Raw genomic sequence first — 22,013 nt, 5'->3', positions numbered from 1 at the left:
GCTATCCTATTCCTCCCTCACTCCATCAGGCCTTTATATTTTTCAACCCTCTTGCCCAGTAAATCTACTGGACGTTCGGATGAATGAATGGGTTGATATACACCAGAATGTCTGAAAACAGATGTGAAAAAATGTGTGAAGGAAACATTTAAAAGCCAATACATTAGGAGACTTATTACTGCACAATTTATTTGTAATCTACCACAAGACGCTAATGACACACAAATCAAGCTTTCCCATGAGTCAAAATCATTCATCGTTATTATAAGTACATGATAAATCAAATTACAATTAAAGAAATGTGGGTATGTAAGAAAATGATACCAATATGAAGCCAACATGCAAACAAAACCTAAAGGATCCAAAACTTTAAAATTACGTTGCAAGAGGCTTAAACTTATCAGATCAATCAAAATGACTTCTTTTCAGTAGTTTAAAAAAAACAACAACTTTACATTCAAATTAACAAGTGATTTCGCAAGTCATAACAGTCCTAAGTGGCTCGTATTCAACACGCATTTGAGTGATATGAAGTGGACTGAGGTCATTCATGCCTAAGTGTGGGGGAGAAAAAGAAAAAAAAAGAATAAGAAGGACTGACTGTAGAGGCAGCCAGTGTAAAAGCACTTAAATCGATTATAAGTAAAATAAAACCACACTGACATCATTGATGATTCATCAATCATTGATGACGTTAACATGGGCTGTTTCAGTTCTGCTGACGGATTGAAAATCTTACTGTAATACATCATTTTGATTGTTCACCAAGAAAATGAGGACGTATCCATGCTTATTATTAATTATTGAATCCTGTTATCAATATTGATACATAATGATCACAGACAACATATATACTGTTTTGAGTCTGAATCAGGGCATGGATTTGCCATTTAATTGTGAAATTTGAAAGCTGTCAAGAAAATCTTAAATTTCTCTGCAGCAAAAATTGATCGCTGTTCCTTAGTTGCCAAATTTGTGAAATTTGTTAAGTGTTTAAGACAAAGACTTGCTCCTGCTAACCGACAAAGAGGTCTGGACATATAATCTACTTGGTGGAGGTATTAAAATGAGAAAGTGTACATGTCATCGCTTATTGGAGTTAGAATGAATGAACTGAGTAATGTGGAGCTGAACAGGGAGGCATTCAATGTGAAATATTGTCATTAAGGGTGCACTTCATGAAAAAAAATCCTCAATCCCTAAAAGCCCTCTGCTTGGGGAGAATGCATGGAATAAAAACTGATTTATTGGCTGTCATGTTTGAATGGATGCCAATTGAACACAAAATGTGGTCCAGCAATCCTGGTGAGCCTTGCTGGACGACCCCCTCTGGTCCCTTCCCTGCTTCTGCTCTGTTTTTATTTGTTTGTATCCCTGTTTGTCGTGTTTCTGAGAAGCGGAAATGTTGCCTCAGCACATTTGTTCAAAAAAAGGAAACCATAACAATTGCGAAAGACCTGAGCGGAAGAGTCACAGTCTAATGCAGTCACACAATGCTGTTCCACATAACGTGCCTCATGTTCATGCCTCAAGTCACGAAACATTCTCCCTTTGTAAATAAGGATACACAGCTTACTAAAACGTGACATCTGCCAAAAGTAGAATTGATGTTGTTACTTGTAGTAATATTGACCCTGCGATGGATAACAGCCTTTATTTGAAGAGAATAAAAAGGGTGAGTCCCTTGAAGCGTAATAGCTCAGCAAATACTGGTTACGATTGGAGATGTAGCTAGAAGGTCAAGGAAACATTAAAGAGGTAGGACACTGTGCAGGCGTAAGTAAATAGTCATGCTGTATCTCCTATTATGCTCGTCTTTCATAAAGAATGGGTGTGGTGTGAAATAAACGGCACAAAAGAGAATACATGTATGTGGGTGCGGTGTGTGATATACTATACTAAAGAACTTGACTTCAATATTCTTGGGAAAGTAGGGACGTTCAAACTGCAGGGCTTGATTATGGCCACTTTGATGAGGATGAGGTAAGGTGATCCAATAACATGTACAAAATGTTGCATATTGTGTTGCAAGGTAGAAATAATGTGTGTACGTTCATAATAATGGTATTTTATACTATTTAGTATTTCTTTTTCTATTAATTACAATATTTTTGTCATTTAGCATGTATTTTACATTTTTGTATTTGCCATTTAAGACCAAATCAGGTAAATGGTGCGTTGCCTCTTTAAGACGTAACGAGGTCGTGACCTACATGATGACGTCTGACACTATCATCGGTTATCCGGTCTCATGCAGAGAGAGGAATAGGGTGAATATGATGCCTTGTTCTTAATGTGTATAATCGTTGGTAAGCCAAAGTGGGGGGTCATATTCCAGAATACTACATTTTTAATTGATTTTTCAAGTCGTTAATGCCTAATCCTGACTCTCCTGCTTTTATCCAATCTTTCAAATCTTTTTCTAAAAATATTCTTCTTGACTTCACGCCTCTTTTTCCATCAGGGTGATTCAGGCTTCCCTTGGAGGGCGTAACATCCTGTAGGATTTGCCGGTGCGGATACAAAGACTGCAATCCCTCCACTGGCTGCACGACCATGACAGAGGTATGGATCCCGGGAAGGTGGTTGATGTGTAGCTTTATTATTCAAGAAAGAGTTAAACAAAAACAAAGCAATGAACACCAACTGAGACAAAAGCATCATTATATAAAATGCTTTATGAAACATCTTTAAAAAGTTCAACATAATCACATTCTCAAACTTGTTGCATCTGGAGTTTGAGCGGCATTTTTAATCAGAAAAACAACAGTGTCTCGCAAATTGAAATCGCGAGGAAAATCCAATTTGTGTGATTTATTTCTGCTTATTAAATGTGTCCCAAAATGGATTGGCAAACATCCAATTCCATTTTTTTTTTTAATATTTGTTTACAACATTCTGTATATCCAATTTGCCACATATGAGGGGGAAACTGGGTCACTTGCTGGCGTAAATATAAGAATGAAAGTGATCTGTCCATCTATCTATGACGTAGTAGGCATAAACAATTTGGACTTGCATATTTAGTGAGAGATTGATACGACGGGCTAACAGATGCAAGCTGAGCAACGTAAGGATAATATAAGACTTAACATGAAGGTAATGTTTTCAATACACACGTGGTAATTACCCTCATCTTTCCCATTCATGTGTCATTGCCCCAAGCAAAGTAACACCGCCCGCCTGCAGCCCTGCCATAAAAAACAAAGCATTCCCCACACATCACTTGGCCTGATTGCGTTATCCACATCAGTATGCACTCTTATCGCAACTATATATTAGCCGTTTCCCGCTGATGGTGGCAGATTTCTTTCCTCATACAATTAGAGAGGCAGAAACAATACAGTAGTCGTGGTGGTCGTTGGATTTCCCAGCATGTGACTGCCTGACTGATTGGTTTCTCTCTCTCTCCCTACCCCCCACCTGCCCCCCCGCCCCCCCCCCTTGTGACCATGATTCTTAAACAGACAAGTCTTTGTTGGTCAGCCTTGGTAAAAGGTGTGTAACATGCATACACACACACACACACACACACACACAAACACAGTACCTCCACACATGTAAAACGAGCACCAGTGTCCGAGAAATGGCACTGGCCTCGGGGTTTCGCATTCTTTCCAAGTTTTCCAATACAAATCACAGCATTCCGGTCTCTATTTAATGGGCTGTGCATGAGACTAAAGTTAATTTAACAAAGGCCAAATGTTTTTACAAAGCTATGGTTACACTGATACAAACAAACATTGTGCTTTGTACCAAAATCTTAAGCAGAACACAGATTTTATCCGGTGCCTTCTCCCCATCAGTCCTCCAGCTTCAGCTTTAACTCCCATCCAGATCTAACGATGCTTTCATGTTTGACCCACTTTTGTAAGACGTCGTCAATGACAAAGACAGAGGCAGAAGGAAAATGATAAAGGGGCATAAAAAAGACAAAGAGTCGAACACAAAGTGGTTTAACATGGGAAGATGGAGCAAAAGAATAACAGAGGGTGATGATGGTATGAGAGAGAGAGAGAGAGAGAGAGAGAGAGAGAGAGAGAGAGAATGAAAGAAGGGTAAACGGAAGGCAACGCTAAAAGCGCCTGTGAAGGAGGGGAGGGGGCTGAGTGGGAGGAGGGACGCTCAGCAATTCCTAATAAAGCGAGTGTATGTGAAAGGAGGTGGTGAAAAACGTTAGACTGAGCAGGGAGCTGTGCCACCAGAGAGAGAGAGAGAGAGTGAGAAAGAGAGAGAGAGATAGGGAGACAAAGAGAGATAGGGAGACAGAGAGGAGGGTGAGAAAGGGACAGGGGAGAAGAATAGAAAGGGCATTGTACTGCTGCTGAGAAGAACTCATGTCTACACAAAGAGGTAGGTGTACTGCCATGACTGGCACGCTCACACACATACACACACACACACACACACATGCATGCACGCTGGAACAGGAAACCTTTATGATTCAGTGTATTCAGCAGTATAGTCAACAGCAGCTTATTAAATGTCAGGTGAGTGTGTTTTCCTCAAAGTGTACGGGCGCTTCACTGGATGGAGCAGCTGCCCAGGCAGGTGTGCGACTTTTTCATAGTATGTGCCTGAGTGAGCATACGGGTGACATGAGCAGGTGTTTTTCGCTATAGGATCTAGCTGAGGTGAGAATATGTGTGTGTGTGAGTGTATCTAGGTGAGGAGACACACAGTAGCAAACTCAAATCATAGGTGGTTTTATGATTCCTTATCAACCCTGGGGCAACTGTGGCGTCACGTTATCTGTCTAAGAGGATGTCTTACTATGATGGTATGTTCAGACTTTATTACCAAGATATCTGACAACAGGATCCAATTAGAATACACACTGAAATTCAGAGCGATTGGGAAATGTCTATAAGTCACCCAAGTAATACACATCCATACATCAAGAGGTTCACAGCATGCAGAGTGACAGTTAAGATTACAGCCAAAAGTAAACCGAAGCCAAATGTCAGCATATTTGGCACCTGACAACTTGTCTGCAACCCCTGGGGGGTCTCGCAAAAATCCTGCATCCATCCATGCAACTTGATTTTTCCCTTCCCAGATTGAGGTTCAGCAGGAGGCTTTGTTCCAACAATCAAAGCAGCTTCACAGCTATTTTTGCCCTGCTTGAGCCAGGGCAGACCAGGGTTATGGCGGCGCTGTCCTGTGGGCAAAGTCATACTGCACACGCACACACGCACACACATACATACACAGAAGTGACCCCCCCTCCTGTGGTGATCTGTGCACAGAGTTGAGGTCAGAGATGCTTCCTCTCCAGGCTCCTCATCTGACGCTGCCTGGGGTTCCCCTTTTATAGGAAGTGGTAGACAATGCCACTTTACAACACAGCGTTTCGGGAAGTGCTAAATGAGTCCCTCTTTCAGTGCTTAGAGACAAAACGATGGCTGATTAATGGGGAAAAATTGGACCCAATGACAACTCAAGGGTGCTGTGTTTTCAGGCACAATGCTCGGTGTGTGTGAACCAGAGGATGTTTATCCACGGGGGTGGTACAGCACATTGTTTTTTTTGTGGGCGAGAGGTGTGGTGACTGTGCATGTGTGTGTGTGTGTGTGTGTATGTGTGAGTATTCACACTACACTGCACACGTACATGCGTCCACGCACACACAGAGGCCAACCACATGACATGCACAACAGATTTCAAAGAAGTGCCTTACAGGGACGTTGCTGTTGTTTCCTCTCACTGTCATTACGAAAGCACACAGTCTGCAGGCCCCCCTGCTGTGTCACCCCACTGATTCCTCATGTAACCTAAAGTCACAGAAACAACACACTCAGCAGCAGCTGCTGTCTGGCACCTTCAGTCTAGTTGTCTTTCTTCACATCTCTCACTGCCTCATCCAAGGAAATCTTTGTTTTTTTCCGCCCTGATAGTGTACTTGGGTGTTTTTCAAGTGTGCTTCAGACTGCAGTGACCTTTTGGTGGAAGTTGAGAGGTTAGATTTGGTTTCAGGGAACATCTGGAACACTTACTGTTAAGGCTTGGATGTTCCATTCCTTGTCTTAACATGAATCAGCATAGACCGAACCCATGTCTGAAATTCTAATTGTAACAAATACCTTCCTTGTTAGCTGGTTTAGTCAGAATGTTATTCACCATAGTCTGGTTCTTTAAATTTGGCCCTACTTCATATACATTATCACCTCTTTTGAATACATCGCACAATTTAAACCAACACAAGCACATGTCACTTCTGTGCTATAGACGTTACCACAGCAACAGGACTAATTAGAATAGCTATTTTAATGACACCTGTTGGTGCAAGTTCAAACATGATCGAGATACAAGAAGAAAACTGACACTGATATTAAATACTGAACCCCTAACTTTTAGATCCACACAACATTATGATTTCACGACGACACCAGTTTTAAGTCCCAACTCCATGTGTTTGCTTGAAGAGGATCAAGCTTGCGGGGGATACACAGTTGCACCAAAACTGTTAAGTGTGTATCTACTGCAGGTGTGCCTACATGTGTGTGCCCGTCTGCATAGCTTCTGCAGGGAGGAGTGCATTCTCTCAAAGTAAGGCCATCTAAAGCTCAGCCATTTTCGAAATTTGGACATATGAATACATTTATTAAAAGGATTGTGTTGCGTGAACATTTTGTTAATAGAAGAAGGATTATAGAATGAATGCCGTAATGGAGAACATGACATGGGCAGTAAACGTGTCACTGTTGTTGAACCTTGTTTTTATAGGCGAACAATCTGAACATTGCTCAGCTACTGACTTTCTTCCTGACAAGCCAAAATACTTTTCTACAAAAGAAATATTTACGAGAGGAATGTAAAAGGACACTGAGCATACACAGAAGGATCCCATCTGCTATCACTCTGGCAGTGTCCCTGTGTCTGTCTGTCTGTTCCTGTCTACTTCCCTCTCCCCCTTCTATCTTTTTAATTTCCTCCTGATCTCTCTCTCTCACACTGTCTCTCGCTGTCTCTGTCCCACCACTCCCCTCTTTTCTCTTGTTCCTGTCTGAGCTCTCTTGCTCTCACCTTAAGGCTCTGTCTGTTTACAGAGAGGCAGAGAAATGGAAACACTGTGAGGCATGCGTGTCGGTGTGCTATTGCACGCTTATGAGTAATTATTTGTATGCAGTTTACACGTCTGTCTTCCATTCAATGCTTGTCAGCTGGTTGCCGTGAAGGACATGTATGATCTCATGCTCTTAATTTGACACTCAGGTAGGCCCTTTTTTTTCGATGTCTCAACACGTGTTTCTGTGTCATCTGTGTTTCCATGAGTGTCATCAACGCTAAGTGGTTACACATGCTGTTATACATGAGCAACTACATTGTTCTTGTGCTTGACAGTACTTATCAGTTTCCCTCACAGTTTAGTGTGAGGATGAGTGGCGTTCTGGTCACTCCAGGGCACCTTTTAACGAGGGTAACATCCACCGACACACACTTTGATTTGCAGTTAAACAGCACCAACTGTTTTGTAATTGAAGCCCAGCTTTTATTAATGCTGTTATTTATTCACACTGGTTGTTTACTTTGCCCGGCTACTGCTTTGCAGATGAGCTCATACATTGAGGATATTAAACACAGGCAAGTATAGAGAGGAATGCATTATTCAAGGCGTGCAAAGACTTAGTGAACGGGTTGAGATATGCTGCAACAGCCTACGTCATTCTTGCGGTTCACCGCTTTGAGTTAGGGTTTGAATCCTTTGAGCCCACCTGTGAATGCTGACTGTAACTCAGAGGGAACAGTAAGGCAGCACTCAACACAATGGAGTGTGTCAAATCCATAACATTGTCCCTCTTATTTGTACAAAAGTACACAGTATACAATACAGTTGTGTCAAAATCATTTTAGTTCCACACAGTTCCAATAAAAATTACGTCAAGATACAATTTATTAAAGAAGAAAAACAGCATCCCTACTGTGAAACATGGAGGAGTCTCAGTTATGTCATGGGGTTCCTTTGGAGTAGCGTGGAACAAACAACCAGCTGATAAGGGTAGAATCTCATTCAAAGTTACCGGTGTAGTGTAACAGGAAGAGCTCGACTGCAGTGAGTTTAAGGGTCCCAATAATTACGTCCAGGTCATTTTCATTTGTCACATCCCCCTAAATAATATGTTGCGTTGAAAATGAAAAGCTAGGTGTCAGGTCTATTAAATATGGAATAACGAACGGTGGGTGCCGATTACTTTTGTCAGATTCGAGGTGTTTCTGAGAACATTGTAATTGGAACGGTACCAAAACTTTTAGCTATGTTTTGTAGCTCACGACCAATAAAACCAAGATCCCCTGGGTGACACTAAATGCATGTTTTTCTGCAGGCTGTGGTCAAAACATATAGTAACTAGATGCAACATGAACTTTGCACCGGTGCCTGTGTATACATTGACAACATCTCTCCTTACTATTTGCACCCTTTGAACTGTAACGTTGTAATACGTTGCTCTGGTCTTTGCAATTTTGTCCGTCTGATAAATCCAGCTGCCCAACAATTTCACTCAATTGTGTGTGTTACATGAAGGCTATGACAGACGTGTCTACATCGTTATAGGAGCCAAAGATGAAAAAGATGATTACTAATAGTTTGGTCTATAATATACAGTTTAGTAATGTATTAAGGACAAGACCATTGTAAGTTTGATTTTAAGTTTGATGACATCACAGAGTTTTCTCTTGTTTCGGGTGCTGTTGTCCTGGGGGGGTGAAGTACTGGGGTTCAGGGACAAAATGTATTATTATTATAACAAGTTTTATTTTCATTTCTTTTCGGCTTGAGTGCTTTATTTTCTGGCTTGTTTGTCTTAGGCACTGAGCAGAAATACTTAGGCGCATGGCAGGGAAAATTCTGCATCACTCTTATGTGTTTAAGTAGCTTTAGAGCCAGACACTGTGGGAAGCAACACACTTATTTGATTTGGTTTGGTTGTGCGCGTAACAAACACTGTTTGGCAGATTTACCCCAAGACGTGGTACATCTGTGCTAAAGAGGAAACAGGATGGAGTGCCATTTAAATCGTAAAAGGGAGACATCCTGTTATTTATAGTATAATTAGGGCTGAAAGTGGGTTGAAATTCTTGCCGGTACTACTACCCAAACCATCACCGCTTTATATTGTTCTTCTTCAGCTTCATCATCAGCCGTCATTATAAAAACACTTTACATTATGTATGGCAAATTATTTGTGTAAATGATGTAAGTGCCACAGAATAATTTGTGGATGTTGACAAAACTTTCAAAATCATAATCATATTGTTTAGGAAATTACAAGTAAATTCATCAATAGTTGAAGAGTTTAAAAGTCTTTGGTCTGTGAATCTATACAAAATTGGACACATAAATGAAAGAAAAAATGATGAGTAAAGTGTTTCAAACTTCTGAGCATTTTTTCCCACCAAAGTAAAACACTTGCAACATTTTCCACAGAGGCTTAAAGTAGTTTATCTTCTTCTGAGTAATGGTGAGCCATGTCACTTGTTAAGTGGGCTGCTCTTCTTCCTTTGCCCAGCCAAGTCTTCACATTAGGCAGCGGCCCCCACTGTATGCATGGTGGTCCCACAGAACAGGCCGGGGCTCGTACCATATAGTGCAGTTAGTCATCTTTCTCTGCTCCACTCTGCTGTGTGTCTCTGTGTGATGTATCTAAATAGCTGCTGGTTCCGGTTGGTGGAGCTGAGTACGGGACTGTACCGGCCTACTATCACCCCTGAGTATATTATGTCCAGGTAGTTAACAGAATATGCAGTGACGAAATGGCGCTAGGCGCTAGGATAATATTTAAAAAGGGTGGAGGTGAAGTTTGCTTTATTGTTTGGATAACATTAGCAATGGATAACATGGGCCGAACAATTACAGGATACTTGGTGATGGCTGGTGATGAATTTATGCGTGCGCGCGTGCGTGCGTGCATGTGCGCGTGTGTGTGTGCGTGTGTGTGTATTTCTTCGTAAAGTAGGATTGAGTCATGGAGCACCTCTGCAGGGAAGAAGATTAGAAAATGCGATTGATCATGACACAGCATTCTTATGAAGTGTGTGGATGGGTCTGTGCATGCATATTTGCAGATGTGTGGCAACAGAAACGGGACAAAAAGAATAGATTTGTAAATGGATCATTAACTTAACAGTTTGAGTCTACACACACACACACACTCTCACAAGCTTTCTAACATCTCTCATTGTCAAAGGCAGACAGAAACACACCCACATATCCCAGGAGAAATGCAGGGGATTCCGATCCGTCACAGAGATGACATCACAGCCTGCCAGTAATATAAACAGCTAAACAAGGGAGTCCCCACATCCTGTCCTACACATTGCACAGAATGAATAGCGAGAGGGGGGAGAGAGCACAAGAGAGAGAAGGAAACTCTCACAGAGAGACAGTCTCCACATAAGTCTTGACAAAAGTGAATGTAAACACATACACACACACGCGCGTGCCTCAGCTCCGTTTCCATAGTGACTGAGTGCATTAGCCCAGCTTGGGGAGGAAATGCCAAACTCGGAGCCTCAGAACCTCTCTACTCGAAACACACACACACACACACACACACACACACAGAGCTCGATTCTACTCCTTTGTCAAGCAGAAACGGATCTTATCACTGTACTACCTCCCTCTTTCCATGCTCCCTTCTTCCTCTCCTTTCTATATTTTCCTCTCTCTCTCCCCCCACTTGCTCTCTCTCGTTCCACTCTCTCTCTCTGTTCCTCTGTCTCTCTGTTCCTCTCTGTCTCTCTGTTCCTCTCTCTCTCTCTCTCTCTCTTTCTCTCCCTCCCCCCTCTCTCCGTCAGTAGTGGGTTCATTGAAGTGGACAACAGAGGTACAGTAAGTGTTCTCTTTTCCGCTCTCCCTATGCTGTTGGCTCGGGCTTTTGCTGTGATTTAAACTTTGTCCTCCTGGTATCAGATGGTGGTCAGCTTCAGTGCTGCTGTCACTGCTGCAGACATGCAGCTGTGCGTCTGTTTGTGCCTTTTTTGTATGTCTTCATCAAATGCGCGCTACACCGGCTATTCATTTCATACGGGTGTTTGTGTGTCTGTGAGTGACATGTGACGAGTAAGTGCAGCATGTGTGCCATGTTTACATTGCTGCTTTTTTGTCTTGTTAAGTCTAGAACATAGGTAAACAGTGAGTTTCTGTTTTACATATACAGGAAAGAGTGTATATTATCTGCAGCCTCAGTGTGTTTGTGTGTGTGTGGGTGTGTTTCTGTGTATCTTACTTATAAACAGAGGTAATTCCGAGTCCTCACAAAGCAATGGAAATCAAACAAAGACATAGTGGACACATCAGTCAAATTAATAATTGTCTAACACAGACTTGTCTCCATTGCTTTAATCACAAATCCTCAATGATATACAGTAGGATCAAGGCAAGGCAGGCAAGGCTTTGATTGAAGTTTATCTCTCTTTTGTTTTATAAAAACAGCCACAGCCAGAAGGCCCCGTCCGGATACAACTGCTATGTTTTTTTTATGATTTTCCAAAGCGGAAATAGTGCTAATCTTTCAACCTTAGATAAATTAATTGTCGGTGTTGGAAGGGAATGCCCTTTCAAAACACGCTGGGGTTGAAAGACCACAACCACCCCACCCCCACAGAATCTGCTGACAGCATGGCATGAGTTCAGACACAGACCAAACACTTCCTATCAGGAATCCATCTGTAGCCCTTGGTTACATAACAACACAATTAAAACACTCCCTGCACCCCCAGACGGCCTTTCTGGCTCTCATGTACAGCCATACAGAAAAACACAGTGACATCACTCACATCTGGATGCAAGACCAGCTAAATACAACCCCCTCCTCTTTCCATGTGTCCCCAACTTCCCCCTCTCTGCACCGGCAACTCTCTCCCTCGCCTCTCCTCTGTCTCCCTCTGTCTTTTTTTCCCGCCCACTCTCTCAGAGATGAAAGAGAAGAACCCCTGGCACATGCCGGTGACCATCATCATCACTGTGATTGGCGTCATAGCGGTTGTTGCCTTGGTGACGATAGCAGTTTTGCAGAACAAGCCTCTCCTCCAAAAGTTCAAGGTATAGATAGTAGAGGATGCAGCCGGTCGCACACAACAATCCATACACTATGATCTGATTCCTAATTTGGGATTTCTATATTTACTGTGCAGCTGATCCAACAACTACTCCCTGTGAGGGACTCCATTGCTTTACAGAGGGACGGCTGTGCAAAGTTCACAAACCAAATATGGTCTTCAGTCAAAATGACCTTAACATGCATTAGTGGTTCCAGAAAGCCAATACCAAATAAGGTTATAGAGTGTTGATGAGGATATCAAATCAAGATTCCTTTTATTCAATAAATGCCGGGCCAGGAAGAGCCTGACATCTTATCACTGATATACATATTACTTGATTTGATTATAACATTTAGGAATCCACTTTACTTTAGTGACAGCTATAAACTCACATTTCCGCTTTAGGCGGAACTCAACAGCTTCAGGAAGTTTGTCTCTCAGCAATTCCAGGTTTACAGGTTTTAGTGTTTATCATTGTAGAAAGTGTTGGACTCATCTGAACTGGAATGTCTCTCTTTATCTTTCTCCACACACCAGTATGGGATCGTGCTGGACGCCGGCTCCTCCCACACGGCTCTGTACATCTACCAGTGGCCGGCAGAGAAGGATAACAACACAGGCCGGGTTAAACAGATCAATGCCTGCAAAGTGAAAGGTACATACAGCACAATGGTCACACACACATACACACACACCCTTCACATGCATCACGTGTGTGCCAGCAATAACAAGCAATGTCACATTTACTTGATGGTGTATATTTATAATTAAATATACACCATCAAACAGGAGGTGAAGGAAATCGCTCTTCCTGTCAGTCTCTCCTATGCAGCTCTAATTACTTACCACTTGTTGTGTAATATTGCTCATCTGTGCTGGCCTCCCTCTTCATTCCATTTGCATCTATTTTCCTAAGATAAAAGTAAAACATACTCATAGGCAGGCAGGACAAAGTGCTCTCCAAATGATACAATGAACTCACTCCTGTACTGAGCCGGGGTCAGGCCTAAGTTATCAAAATGTGAAGTTTCAAAATAAAATAACCAGCCCTTTCCTTGAACAATGGGATAAAACAAACATCCCCCACCTGCCCATCTGCTGGTTTAGACCCCAGGACCTTCTTGCTGTGATGTGTCACCACGACACCCACATCCAGTAACACAGATTAATTGAAAAGCTATAATATAATCTCCACAGAACCACAAAGACTCCCCTGTGACCCACATACAATCCGTAAGATTTGCGATGGTGAGCTTTTGTGGGATGCTACAGCATTCAAAGACTGCAGGGTGGTTTTAGTGAGTGCTTGCTCAGGGGCACCACGGAAATGCTTATTGGAATCGATACCTTTGCTGCTAATGTATATCCTTCTCGTAGGCATGTGTAATGGTCAGCACGTGAGCTCAAAATTCTGTGGAAACTCATGAATAGGAAATGATGACATTCCATTTTATAGTTCATCAGACTCACGCATCTCTTAACTCAACGCTTTAGGCCGACTTCAACCTCTCCCACCTTCTGCCCGTCTGCAGGGCCGGGTATCTCCAGCTATTCCTCCAGCCCAGTGAAGGCGGGGGAGTCTCTGAAAGTGTGCATGCAGGAAGCCGAACAACTGGTCCCCAGCACCAGACACAGGGAGACGCCCCTCTACCTGGGAGCCACTGCTGGGATGAGACTGCTCAAGTACAGTACACATGTATACACACACTGGACATGCACACAAACAGGCCTAACACATGCCCCAACCAAAATACATAACGCAGAATTGTAACTGTAACATGAGACTATCTGTAATTTATTTCCACATGAGCTTTGTTGCCATGGTAGCGCATTCGACTGTCACATCCATTATATATGATACAGTCCGTGTATTATTTATGGGTTGCCGTATTGATTTAGATTATGGATGTAAATCACTCTAATGAATGAGTGTGGCGGGAATGTGTGTGTGTGTGTGTGTGCCTGCAGTATTGAGAACAGCGCAGCCTCCAATCGGGTCTTTCAAGCTGTGACAGAAGCCCTGCAGAGGTTTCCATTTTCTTATGAAGGAGCGAGAATCCTGAGCGGGCAGGAGGAGGGTGCTTTTGGCTGGGTCACCGTCAACTACTTGGACGACCGGCTGATGCAGGTCTGTATGTGTGTGTGTGCCAAAAATATTTGTGTACATGTGCACGCTGGAAGCCGTTTGTAATCTTTTAGGGTGTATGATGTACTTTTGTCTGTGCCGCAGGGCTTAGAAACCACCGGAGCCCTTGACCTTGGCGGGGCCTCCACCCAGATTAGCTTTGTCTCCGACACCTATGATGGCTCGGAATCGCCCAGCAACTCTGTGAACTTCCGACTGTACGGCAATGACTACAACCTGTACACGCACAGCTTCCTGTGTTACGGCAAAGACCAAGCACTCCGCATGACGCTGGCATACCAAACTCGGGTGAGCCTTGGGCTAGGATTTCACAAAGAACATTAACGCACTGTCCAAATCTAATCAAACCTGAATTGAGATTTAATAAGGCGGCTTAAGAGAGAGCATGTACTGAAATGTGCAAAATTCAATTACCTTCCTTTTCCTGTGTTTCTCATATACATCTCCCTCTCTCTCTCTCTCTCTCTCTCTCTCTCTCTCTCTCTCTCTCTCTCTCTCTTTTCCCCTAATAGTCAGGCCCAAGTACAATAACAGATCCGTGTTTCAACCCCGGCTACAACGATACCAAAACCTACTCCGTTGTTTACGACAGTCCCTGCGTGTCAGACAGGAGACCTATCAGAGCTCCTGCCTCTTTCACTCACATTGGACAAGGGAACTTCCAGAAGTGCCAGGAGGCGGTCAGAAACGTCTTCAATGTCACTCACTGCAAATACAGCCGATGCTCGTTCAATGGGGTCTTCCAGCCGCTGGTGCAGGGGCCTTTTGGGGTAACCAGATTTCAGATCATTCACAATGACATTTGGATGGATGAAATAATGAGATGTTATACAGTGATTAGTAGACACACAGGGAAGTGAACCTCTCTCTCTCTCTCTCTCTCTCTCTCTCTCTCTCTTTCTCTCTCTCTCTCTCTCTCTCTCTCTCCCTCTCGCTCTTTCTGACTGCAGGCTTTCTCTGCATACTACTTTGTGATGAACTTTCTCAATCTGACTGATACGTCTATACCTCTGGATACTGTAAAGGAAAGGATTTCAAGCTACTGTGCAACCCCATGGATGCAGGTCGGCGTATACTGTATTCATTCGTCACGCACCCACACCCACACCAACACACACACACACACACACCCACACACACACACACACACACACACACACACACACACACACACACACACACACATTCTTACTATTATTGCTATCTACTATACTATTAATATTATCTCCAGTATGCCTACCAGCCTATCTAAACTATGTTGGCCCTCTGTGTTTCAACTTTTTGAACAGATAAAGCAGCAGCATCCTGATATAAAAGTCAAGTACTTGGCTGAGTATTGTTTCTCAGCAACGTACATCATCACCCTGCTAACAGAAGGATACAACTTCACCTCAGAAAGCTACAGCAACCTTAAATTCATCAAGAAGGTCAGTAGATCAGCGCTCACTCCCATCCGCTCTCATTAAAGGGGTGTGTGCACACACCTAAAACTCATTTCTGTCTGCCAAGTCAGTTGGAATAGATTGTATAAATGCAGAGCACATGCAAAATATGAGCACACAGACCCACTTGGTATCTGGAAACTGGAGTCAAATGTTTATCAAACGGCCTGCTAGAAATTAGAAAATGGGACTACCTTATTTATCAAACCAGTGTATGAGTTTATCCACAACTAATAAGACTGACAAGCAGGGAAAATATGTGCATGACCTGTTTTCACTGTTCTCTGGTGCCAAAAACATGAGCTCATATTTATTTCATGTAAATCTAATATTGTGTCATTATTGGATGCCCCAGGCAGTCGCTTTACTGTCTTAACAGGAATGTCTCTGCCTGTGGTTTGTGTGAAATTGGAGCCAGTTGTGCTATCTCTTGTAGCTGATAAGTGTTCTGAAATGCATTGTAAAATGTACTTACTGTACATCAGAGCTATAACCTGCAATACATGAGTAATATCTGCCATTTTCAGATAAAAGGCAGTGATGCAGGCTGGACACTGGGCTACATGCTGAATCTGACCAACATGATTCCAGCTGAGGCTCCTGACAAGCGCCCTCTGCCTCACGCTGGATACGTCTCTATCGTCACTGTCATCGCCCTGCTGCTATTCCTCCTCTCCATCCTCAGCCTGCGTCCTCTGTGGCCCCGCTGCTCCAAGCAACCACAGATCATATAAACACATACACACACACACATGGTCGTTTGAGTGAGAGTTGAATGTCTGTAAAAGTGACATTGAGAGCTATTCTGCCAATACTCAGATGGGCGTGTCGACTTTTCCACTTTTCAGCCTCCACGGGGAGGTCAAAGGTCCGGGTCAGCTGCAGAACAGGGTCCCTGCAGGGGACTAGGCAAAGTGAATCTTGGAAACTTCAGATGACTGAAGTTTGTGTGAGTAAGTGAATGAGTGAGTGAGTGACAGAGAGAGAGAGAGACTGAGCTGAATGTGTGTACCTACATCTCTTTGCATGTATACGTCTTGCACTATGATGTGAATATAATATAAATAAAATATCCCAAGTTTATATAAAAATACTTGATCGGGCTGTCATTTCTACAAGTTAGTAAAATAATAATTAGATTATGCTTCCATAGCAATATTTATTTATCCAGATAAAAATGCATCTATCATGCTAGGCTATAAATGATCAAATTCCATAGCAGCACAATGATCTTTTGTAGATGATTTAATATGTATAGAATATTTTAGCACCATGTTTTTCATTTCTTCTTGTGAATCAAACCCATTTTCAAGATGTTTTAATTAAGGCACCAACCATAGAAATATACTGTACATTCATTTCATCATTATTGTAAACTAGGACAGCTTTATCATAACATTTAGACACCCCAGTTAAACAATGACATTTCTCTGGATCTGTTCTGTTTTTTGGAAAGCAATGTGAGGGAAACTAAATGCCAGTAACAGCTATGTACCATATCCATTCTACTGTATGTAACCAAAAACTTGTGAAAGTGCTGCCCTCTAGTGAAAAGATGGAGCACATGCTACTGTATGGACACAATAAAATATTTTTAAAAAGCTTGATCTACACCTGTTACAAAAGCAGGAAGGAAATTTTGTCCATTCATTGTTATTGTTTGCACCCTTCTACACTCATGTGCATTTTATTCCTGCACCATAGCTGTTTCTGCAATTTATGGTTTGCTGATTACCCCGGACACGTTCAGGAAGGCCATTTTGCTATTCAAATAGCAGGATAGATTACATCAAGTTTTAAAAGTCATGAATCCCAACAGAGCACATTGTGCTTTTGGGAATTACAGCAGCAATTTGTTGGCAGGAAGAGCAGACTAGTGAGATTTCCCTCCGTTTAAGGCCGCAACCCTTCCTCTGTACTACAGATCCCAGCTCTTATCGGAGAGCAGCAACAGGGGCGAACAAAAAAACAAAACAGCCTGCTGATAATCTGTGGGTGGTTCCTCCTTTTCAGGACAGATGTCTGTTGGTGTTGGCAATGGGAGTGTTGTTGGCAATGGAAGTGTTTAAGTGACTCAGATTACATAGCATACAAACACGCATGCTCAGATTTTAACTCACACACACACACACACACATTCAGATGGAGGTCAACCCAGCCAGGATATCCTGAGGAGCCACCCATAAAACACATGTCAAAGTGTCAAAGTGAAAGTATTAAAAGCCTGGATGCATCAGACACCACACTCCCTGGAACGACACAAAGCATGTCATCTCAGCTTTCCATTAACAGATCCTGATGTGGGGGTGTGAGGTGTTGATGAAACAGATTTGCTGTCCTGCCGCATGGAGGCAGCCTGCTCGGACACAGACGGGATGACAGGCGGGTCTGTGAAACGAGTCGGGTTAGAGAGCAGGTCGTGGTCTATGATGATGCTGGTCTCGCAGTCCAAGTCGCGAACGTTTTCTTGGTAGAACCTCTGTCTGAGGCGTTTCATCTGGGGAAGCTCGTAGCAGGTCTCCAACACCACTAATACACTCACCAAGCCCAGCAGCAAGTACACTGAGAGAGCAAACACACACACACACACACACACACACACAATGGTAAGAAAACAGCTACAGCATGACTAATAAGGTCAAACTGAGCTTTGGTCAATAAATCATTAATACAATCACATTTAAGGAGTGTCGTAGGTCATCATGACGCTGTATGAGTGAATGTAAAATGGTAACTAGAGAAAATACACAAAGAAAAATAAAGCCATCTGGAGGATTAAGGAGGATTTAAAAAGCCCTTGGCTTTTAAACAGACCCTCATCTGTATAAAAGCCAAGGATCTTTAAACAGATCCTCAGTATTCAAGGTACTCTTACCCTAAATGGTTTGTTGAAGTACTGGTACAGAAAAGGGTTCTTCTAAATGTACGTCTCAAGATAGTTGTTGGTGGTCTTGATTGGTTTAATGAAGAGACCCTTTGAAATGCTTCTTCAGTAAACTTTCACTTAATAAAACTATTGCTTAAGAATAAATGGCTCAATATCTAAAACCCAAACTGCAAGTGTTCATTGAATGCATGTAGATACAGATGGTAAAGCATTATTATAGTGTATGTCAATCCTGAAAGGTGCTATACAAAAAACTAAAGAGTCACATGATCCTGCACATTGCCCACAAGCTGCGTAAAGCATTTTTGAACTCTGGGAAGTTTGACATTTTGGAAACAAAAGGCATCAACCTGACACCAATGAAAGGGCATTCTGTCATGTACTTACCTGTAATGGCCAACTTGTATAACTGCGGATGTGGGTTGGCCTCTTTACTGTGGGTCTCTCCTGGGACATAATCCCCGAGGCCAATGGTTGTCAGAGAGATGAAACAGAAATACAGAGACTCCAGGAAGTTCCACTCTTTCTCCAAGCCGAGAAAGATCCATGCAGGGATGATGAGGAAGAGCAAAACCATGACGCCTGCCAGGCAGGTAGCTTGGATGAGAGCCAACCTCGCCTTACTCATCCCCAATCTGCTATGGAAGTATTTAACTGGTCGCCTTGACACCAGCAACAATAGCCTTTGCACCGCGACAGAGAGGAAGAAGAGGGTGACCGGGATGCCGAAGATGGAATAGAGGACACAGAAGGCCTTTCCTTCATCTGAGAGAGGAACGGTGTGGCCATAACCTGAAAAAAACACCCAAATGTCAGCAGAGCCCTAATTACAGTCAAATAATCGAAGGTTTGAGTCTGATGTAGCCCTTTGCAAACTAATAATTAGAATAAAAAAAACAAAGAAAGAAAATAAATACTTTAAAAACCTTTAAGCTAGGTGTCACCCTGGGAAAATCCTATAAATCAATTTAAAGGGTGTATTTAAGTTGTTTATTTCTTTAATTTATTTGGATGACGTTGTAATTTGGTATTCATGACCAACAAAATTAATAAAAGAAGAAAGAATTATCTAAATTTACAAGTTTATTTGTTTATTGACGGATTGATTACTGTGAGTGAATGTGAGGTTCCGGAGTAGAAACGGAAGTATCAAGAGAGGGGACACAAACTGCGCACGCGCGAGAGTAGCGCCCACCTGGCTAATGGTGCTAGCTTAGCTGCTACTCATGTTGACTAGCTAGGAGGACTCCGAAGTTCTTTTCTGTCGTGTGGAGGAGCTCGAACTTTACAGGATTAAGTGAGTTGCAAAATTGTATTTCTATCAAAGAAGTAACTTGGTCTCATGTCCTACGTCCCCGAGCATTATTCAGGTCTGCAACTAGTTGAACCGTGGGAGTTGTTATTTGAAGTATTGGCCTGCGCGCGCGTGTGTGTGAGAATTTCAGCAGGGGTAATTTTTGTTTGTGTTCTGTAAAATAAAATGTTGTGGTTTTTTTTACTTTTACAGGGTAGTATATGGGGTTAATATATTGTTGGAGTATCCCCTGTTCACATATCTACTGATAATAATTAATCCACATAATAATTTAAATAAATAAATAAAAACTGTCACCTTGACTTCATTGTATGTTATTTATCCGGCACTTCACGATGTGCCTGTTGTGTTTTACCATCCAGATATCTAATAAGGATTTCACGAGGACAGTTTAAGTGGTTTCAAGGCCTTTGCCATAAGTCTAATGTTAAATGTTGCACGTTTGGGAAAGAGTGTGTGCTTTACTGTCCCAGCACCTCTACGCCTGCATGCCTGCACACTCTGAAGGTCAGTGGCTTTTATGTGAGGTTGTAACTCCTTCCTTTTTAACAGAACTAAAAGTGTTGTTCTGCGCTACAAATCATCAATTCTCCTATCTGGTGGTATTTCCAGTAAAAATGTCCATGTCGGCTTTAACCTGAATGACTGAGAACGGGTTATGAAAGAGATAATGGTGTTACTAAGCCAATAATTTGATTTAAGGACAAAAGGACTCCAATAATGTCAATTTAGATCAATCATATTTCACGATTACAGTATGAATGCAAACAGCTACCGCCTCCTGTACCAACACAGGTATAGTATGCAGATGACAGGTTGATTCTCAATTAAAATGAAATAGTTACTAATCATTTAACACGTTAATAATTAAACCATTACATCAATTATATGTCAATAACTTTCCACAGATTCCAGTTGTTTTGTCTCTGAGTCACCTTGCACACCGCCCGGGATCACATCACGTACACATAACACAGTTACACACAAACATACACATGCTGGTACACCTAACACAGTTAAAGAACCACCTGCTTAGATCAGATATTGATATCGGCCTCTACCCTGTCGACTTGACTTAAACTACTTAATTTCTTCATTATTATTGTTTCCATCAAAGTTTGATTTAGTTTGACCGCGATCACTCACACTTGGCCGTGGATTTGGAGGATCCCCCCCTCCCACATACACACACACACCTGTCCGGCCTCACCTGTTGTGGTCAGGACGGTGCTGGTGAAGAACAACGAAGACACAAAGTCCCAGTTGGCGCTGGTGTTGTTACCGATTACCGACACACCGTAGTTGCTGGCCTCCAGTGTTCGGGCCAAAAGCTCCTCCAGATGCGCGTCGGACACGCAGGTGTTGTTGGACAGAAACTCCTCCCGGGCCAACTTGAGCTCCCGCCGCAGCTCCTGCTCGTAAGGCAGCTCGATGGCGGAGAAAATACCGGCACCGATTAACAGGTACACGATGTAACCCACCAACAGGAGCGCGAAGTTAAGCGCTGAGTGGTGCTGATCCCAAAACCGATAGATCCAACCTTCGGTACAGCCGCGCACCATCTCCGCGGGTTACACGCCAAGGGATCGGTAGAAACTATAGGTCTACGTTAAATGTGTTTATTTAACAGATGATGGCTAATCTAAGAAAACGTAATGAGGTTTCCTGCTTTAATCCGTCTACCTGTTCCTTCAACCGATCAATGGATTCGCCTTCCTCATTCCTCACATCTCTGTGGCTGTGGTGACGTCGACCATTCGCCAGACCAGGTAGGTGTGTGTGTGTGTGTGTGTGTGTGTGTGTGTGTGTGTGTGTGTGTGTGTGTGTGTGTGTGTGTGTGTGTGTGTGTGTGTGTGTGTGTGTGTGTGTGTGTGTGTGTGTGTGTGTGTGTGTGTGTGTGTGTGTGTGTGTGTGTGTGTGTGTGTGTGTCACCGAGAGGCACCCACACACACACACCGGCTAAACAGGTTTTGTATCATTCCAAAGGATGTATTATCCTGACAGTCATGGTGAAATCTATACCCAGATTTAACAGACAATGACACGTAGGCTGCCATAATCAGCCTGATACAAAGATAACAATGTTTAAATAGGGACCGGCACATAAACCAAAAATAACTCAAATCTCATTAACGTATGGCAGTAATAAGTTTTGAGTAGTTTTGTTTTTTGATAATCAAT

General features: G+C 42.6%; 2 protein-coding genes across 4 annotated transcripts; one reads left to right on the top strand and one right to left on the bottom strand.

The window, feature by feature from the left end:
• Positions 1 to 4,130: 4,130 nt before the first annotated feature.
• On the top strand, positions 4,131 to 17,219 carry entpd1 (ectonucleoside triphosphate diphosphohydrolase 1). 3 transcript variants are annotated; one of them, XM_076143539.1, is made up of 10 exons: positions 4,131 to 4,353; positions 11,916 to 12,043; positions 12,580 to 12,697; positions 13,575 to 13,725; positions 14,011 to 14,170; positions 14,273 to 14,476; positions 14,701 to 14,958; positions 15,139 to 15,252; positions 15,478 to 15,615; positions 16,158 to 17,219. In XM_076143539.1, exons 1-10 carry the CDS (start codon positions 4,338 to 4,340, stop codon positions 16,362 to 16,364), a joined length of 1,494 nt encoding a protein of 497 aa, XP_075999654.1. In that variant the 5' UTR covers positions 4,131 to 4,337; the 3' UTR covers positions 16,365 to 17,219. The 3 variants fall into 3 exon arrangements, with proteins under 3 accessions (XP_075999654.1, XP_075999655.1, XP_075999653.1); XM_076143540.1 differs by lacking the exon at positions 4,131 to 4,353 and adding an exon at positions 7,062 to 7,215; XM_076143538.1 differs by lacking the exon at positions 4,131 to 4,353 and adding an exon at positions 10,574 to 10,826.
• Positions 17,090 to 21,609, bottom strand: LOC142992969 (potassium channel subfamily K member 1-like). Its single transcript, XM_076143541.1, has 3 exons — positions 21,043 to 21,609; positions 18,905 to 19,309; positions 17,090 to 18,192 (listed from the first exon to the last, which is right to left on the bottom strand). Exons 1-3 carry the CDS (start codon positions 21,392 to 21,394, stop codon positions 17,900 to 17,902), a joined length of 1,050 nt encoding a protein of 349 aa, XP_075999656.1. The 5' UTR covers positions 21,395 to 21,609; the 3' UTR covers positions 17,090 to 17,899.
• Between the last annotated feature and the right edge of the window lie 404 nt (positions 21,610 to 22,013).

The sequence above is a fragment of the Genypterus blacodes genome, unplaced genomic scaffold, assembly GCF_046128005.1.
Source record: "Genypterus blacodes isolate CSIRO-AG114 ecotype Tasmania unplaced genomic scaffold, CSIRO-AGI_Gbla_v1 ptg000026l_1, whole genome shotgun sequence".
In the NCBI taxonomy this organism is placed as follows: domain Eukaryota; kingdom Metazoa; phylum Chordata; class Actinopteri; order Ophidiiformes; family Ophidiidae; genus Genypterus; species Genypterus blacodes.
This window is presented reverse-complemented; position numbering and strand designations above follow the sequence as displayed.

Bases quoted from the DNA above. Each gene is read 5' to 3' on its own strand.
- entpd1 (XM_076143539.1), top strand. The intron at 12,044-12,579 runs GTATAGATAGTA...TCCACACACCAG, and splicing joins CTCTCCTCCAAAAGTTCAAG to TATGGGATCGTGCTGGACGC. The intron at 14,171-14,272 runs GTCTGTATGTGT...TCTGTGCCGCAG, and splicing joins TGGACGACCGGCTGATGCAG to GGCTTAGAAACCACCGGAGC.
- LOC142992969 (XM_076143541.1), bottom strand. From the start codon at position 21,394: ATGGTGCGCGGCTGTACCGAAGGTTGGATCTATCGGTTTTGGGATCAG. The intron at 19,310-21,042 runs GTGAGGCCGGAC...TGTTTTTTTCAG, and splicing joins CACCGTCCTGACCACAACAG to GTTATGGCCACACCGTTCCT. The intron at 18,193-18,904 runs GTAAGTACATGA...TTGCTCTCTCAG, and splicing joins ATACAAGTTGGCCATTACAG to TGTACTTGCTGCTGGGCTTG.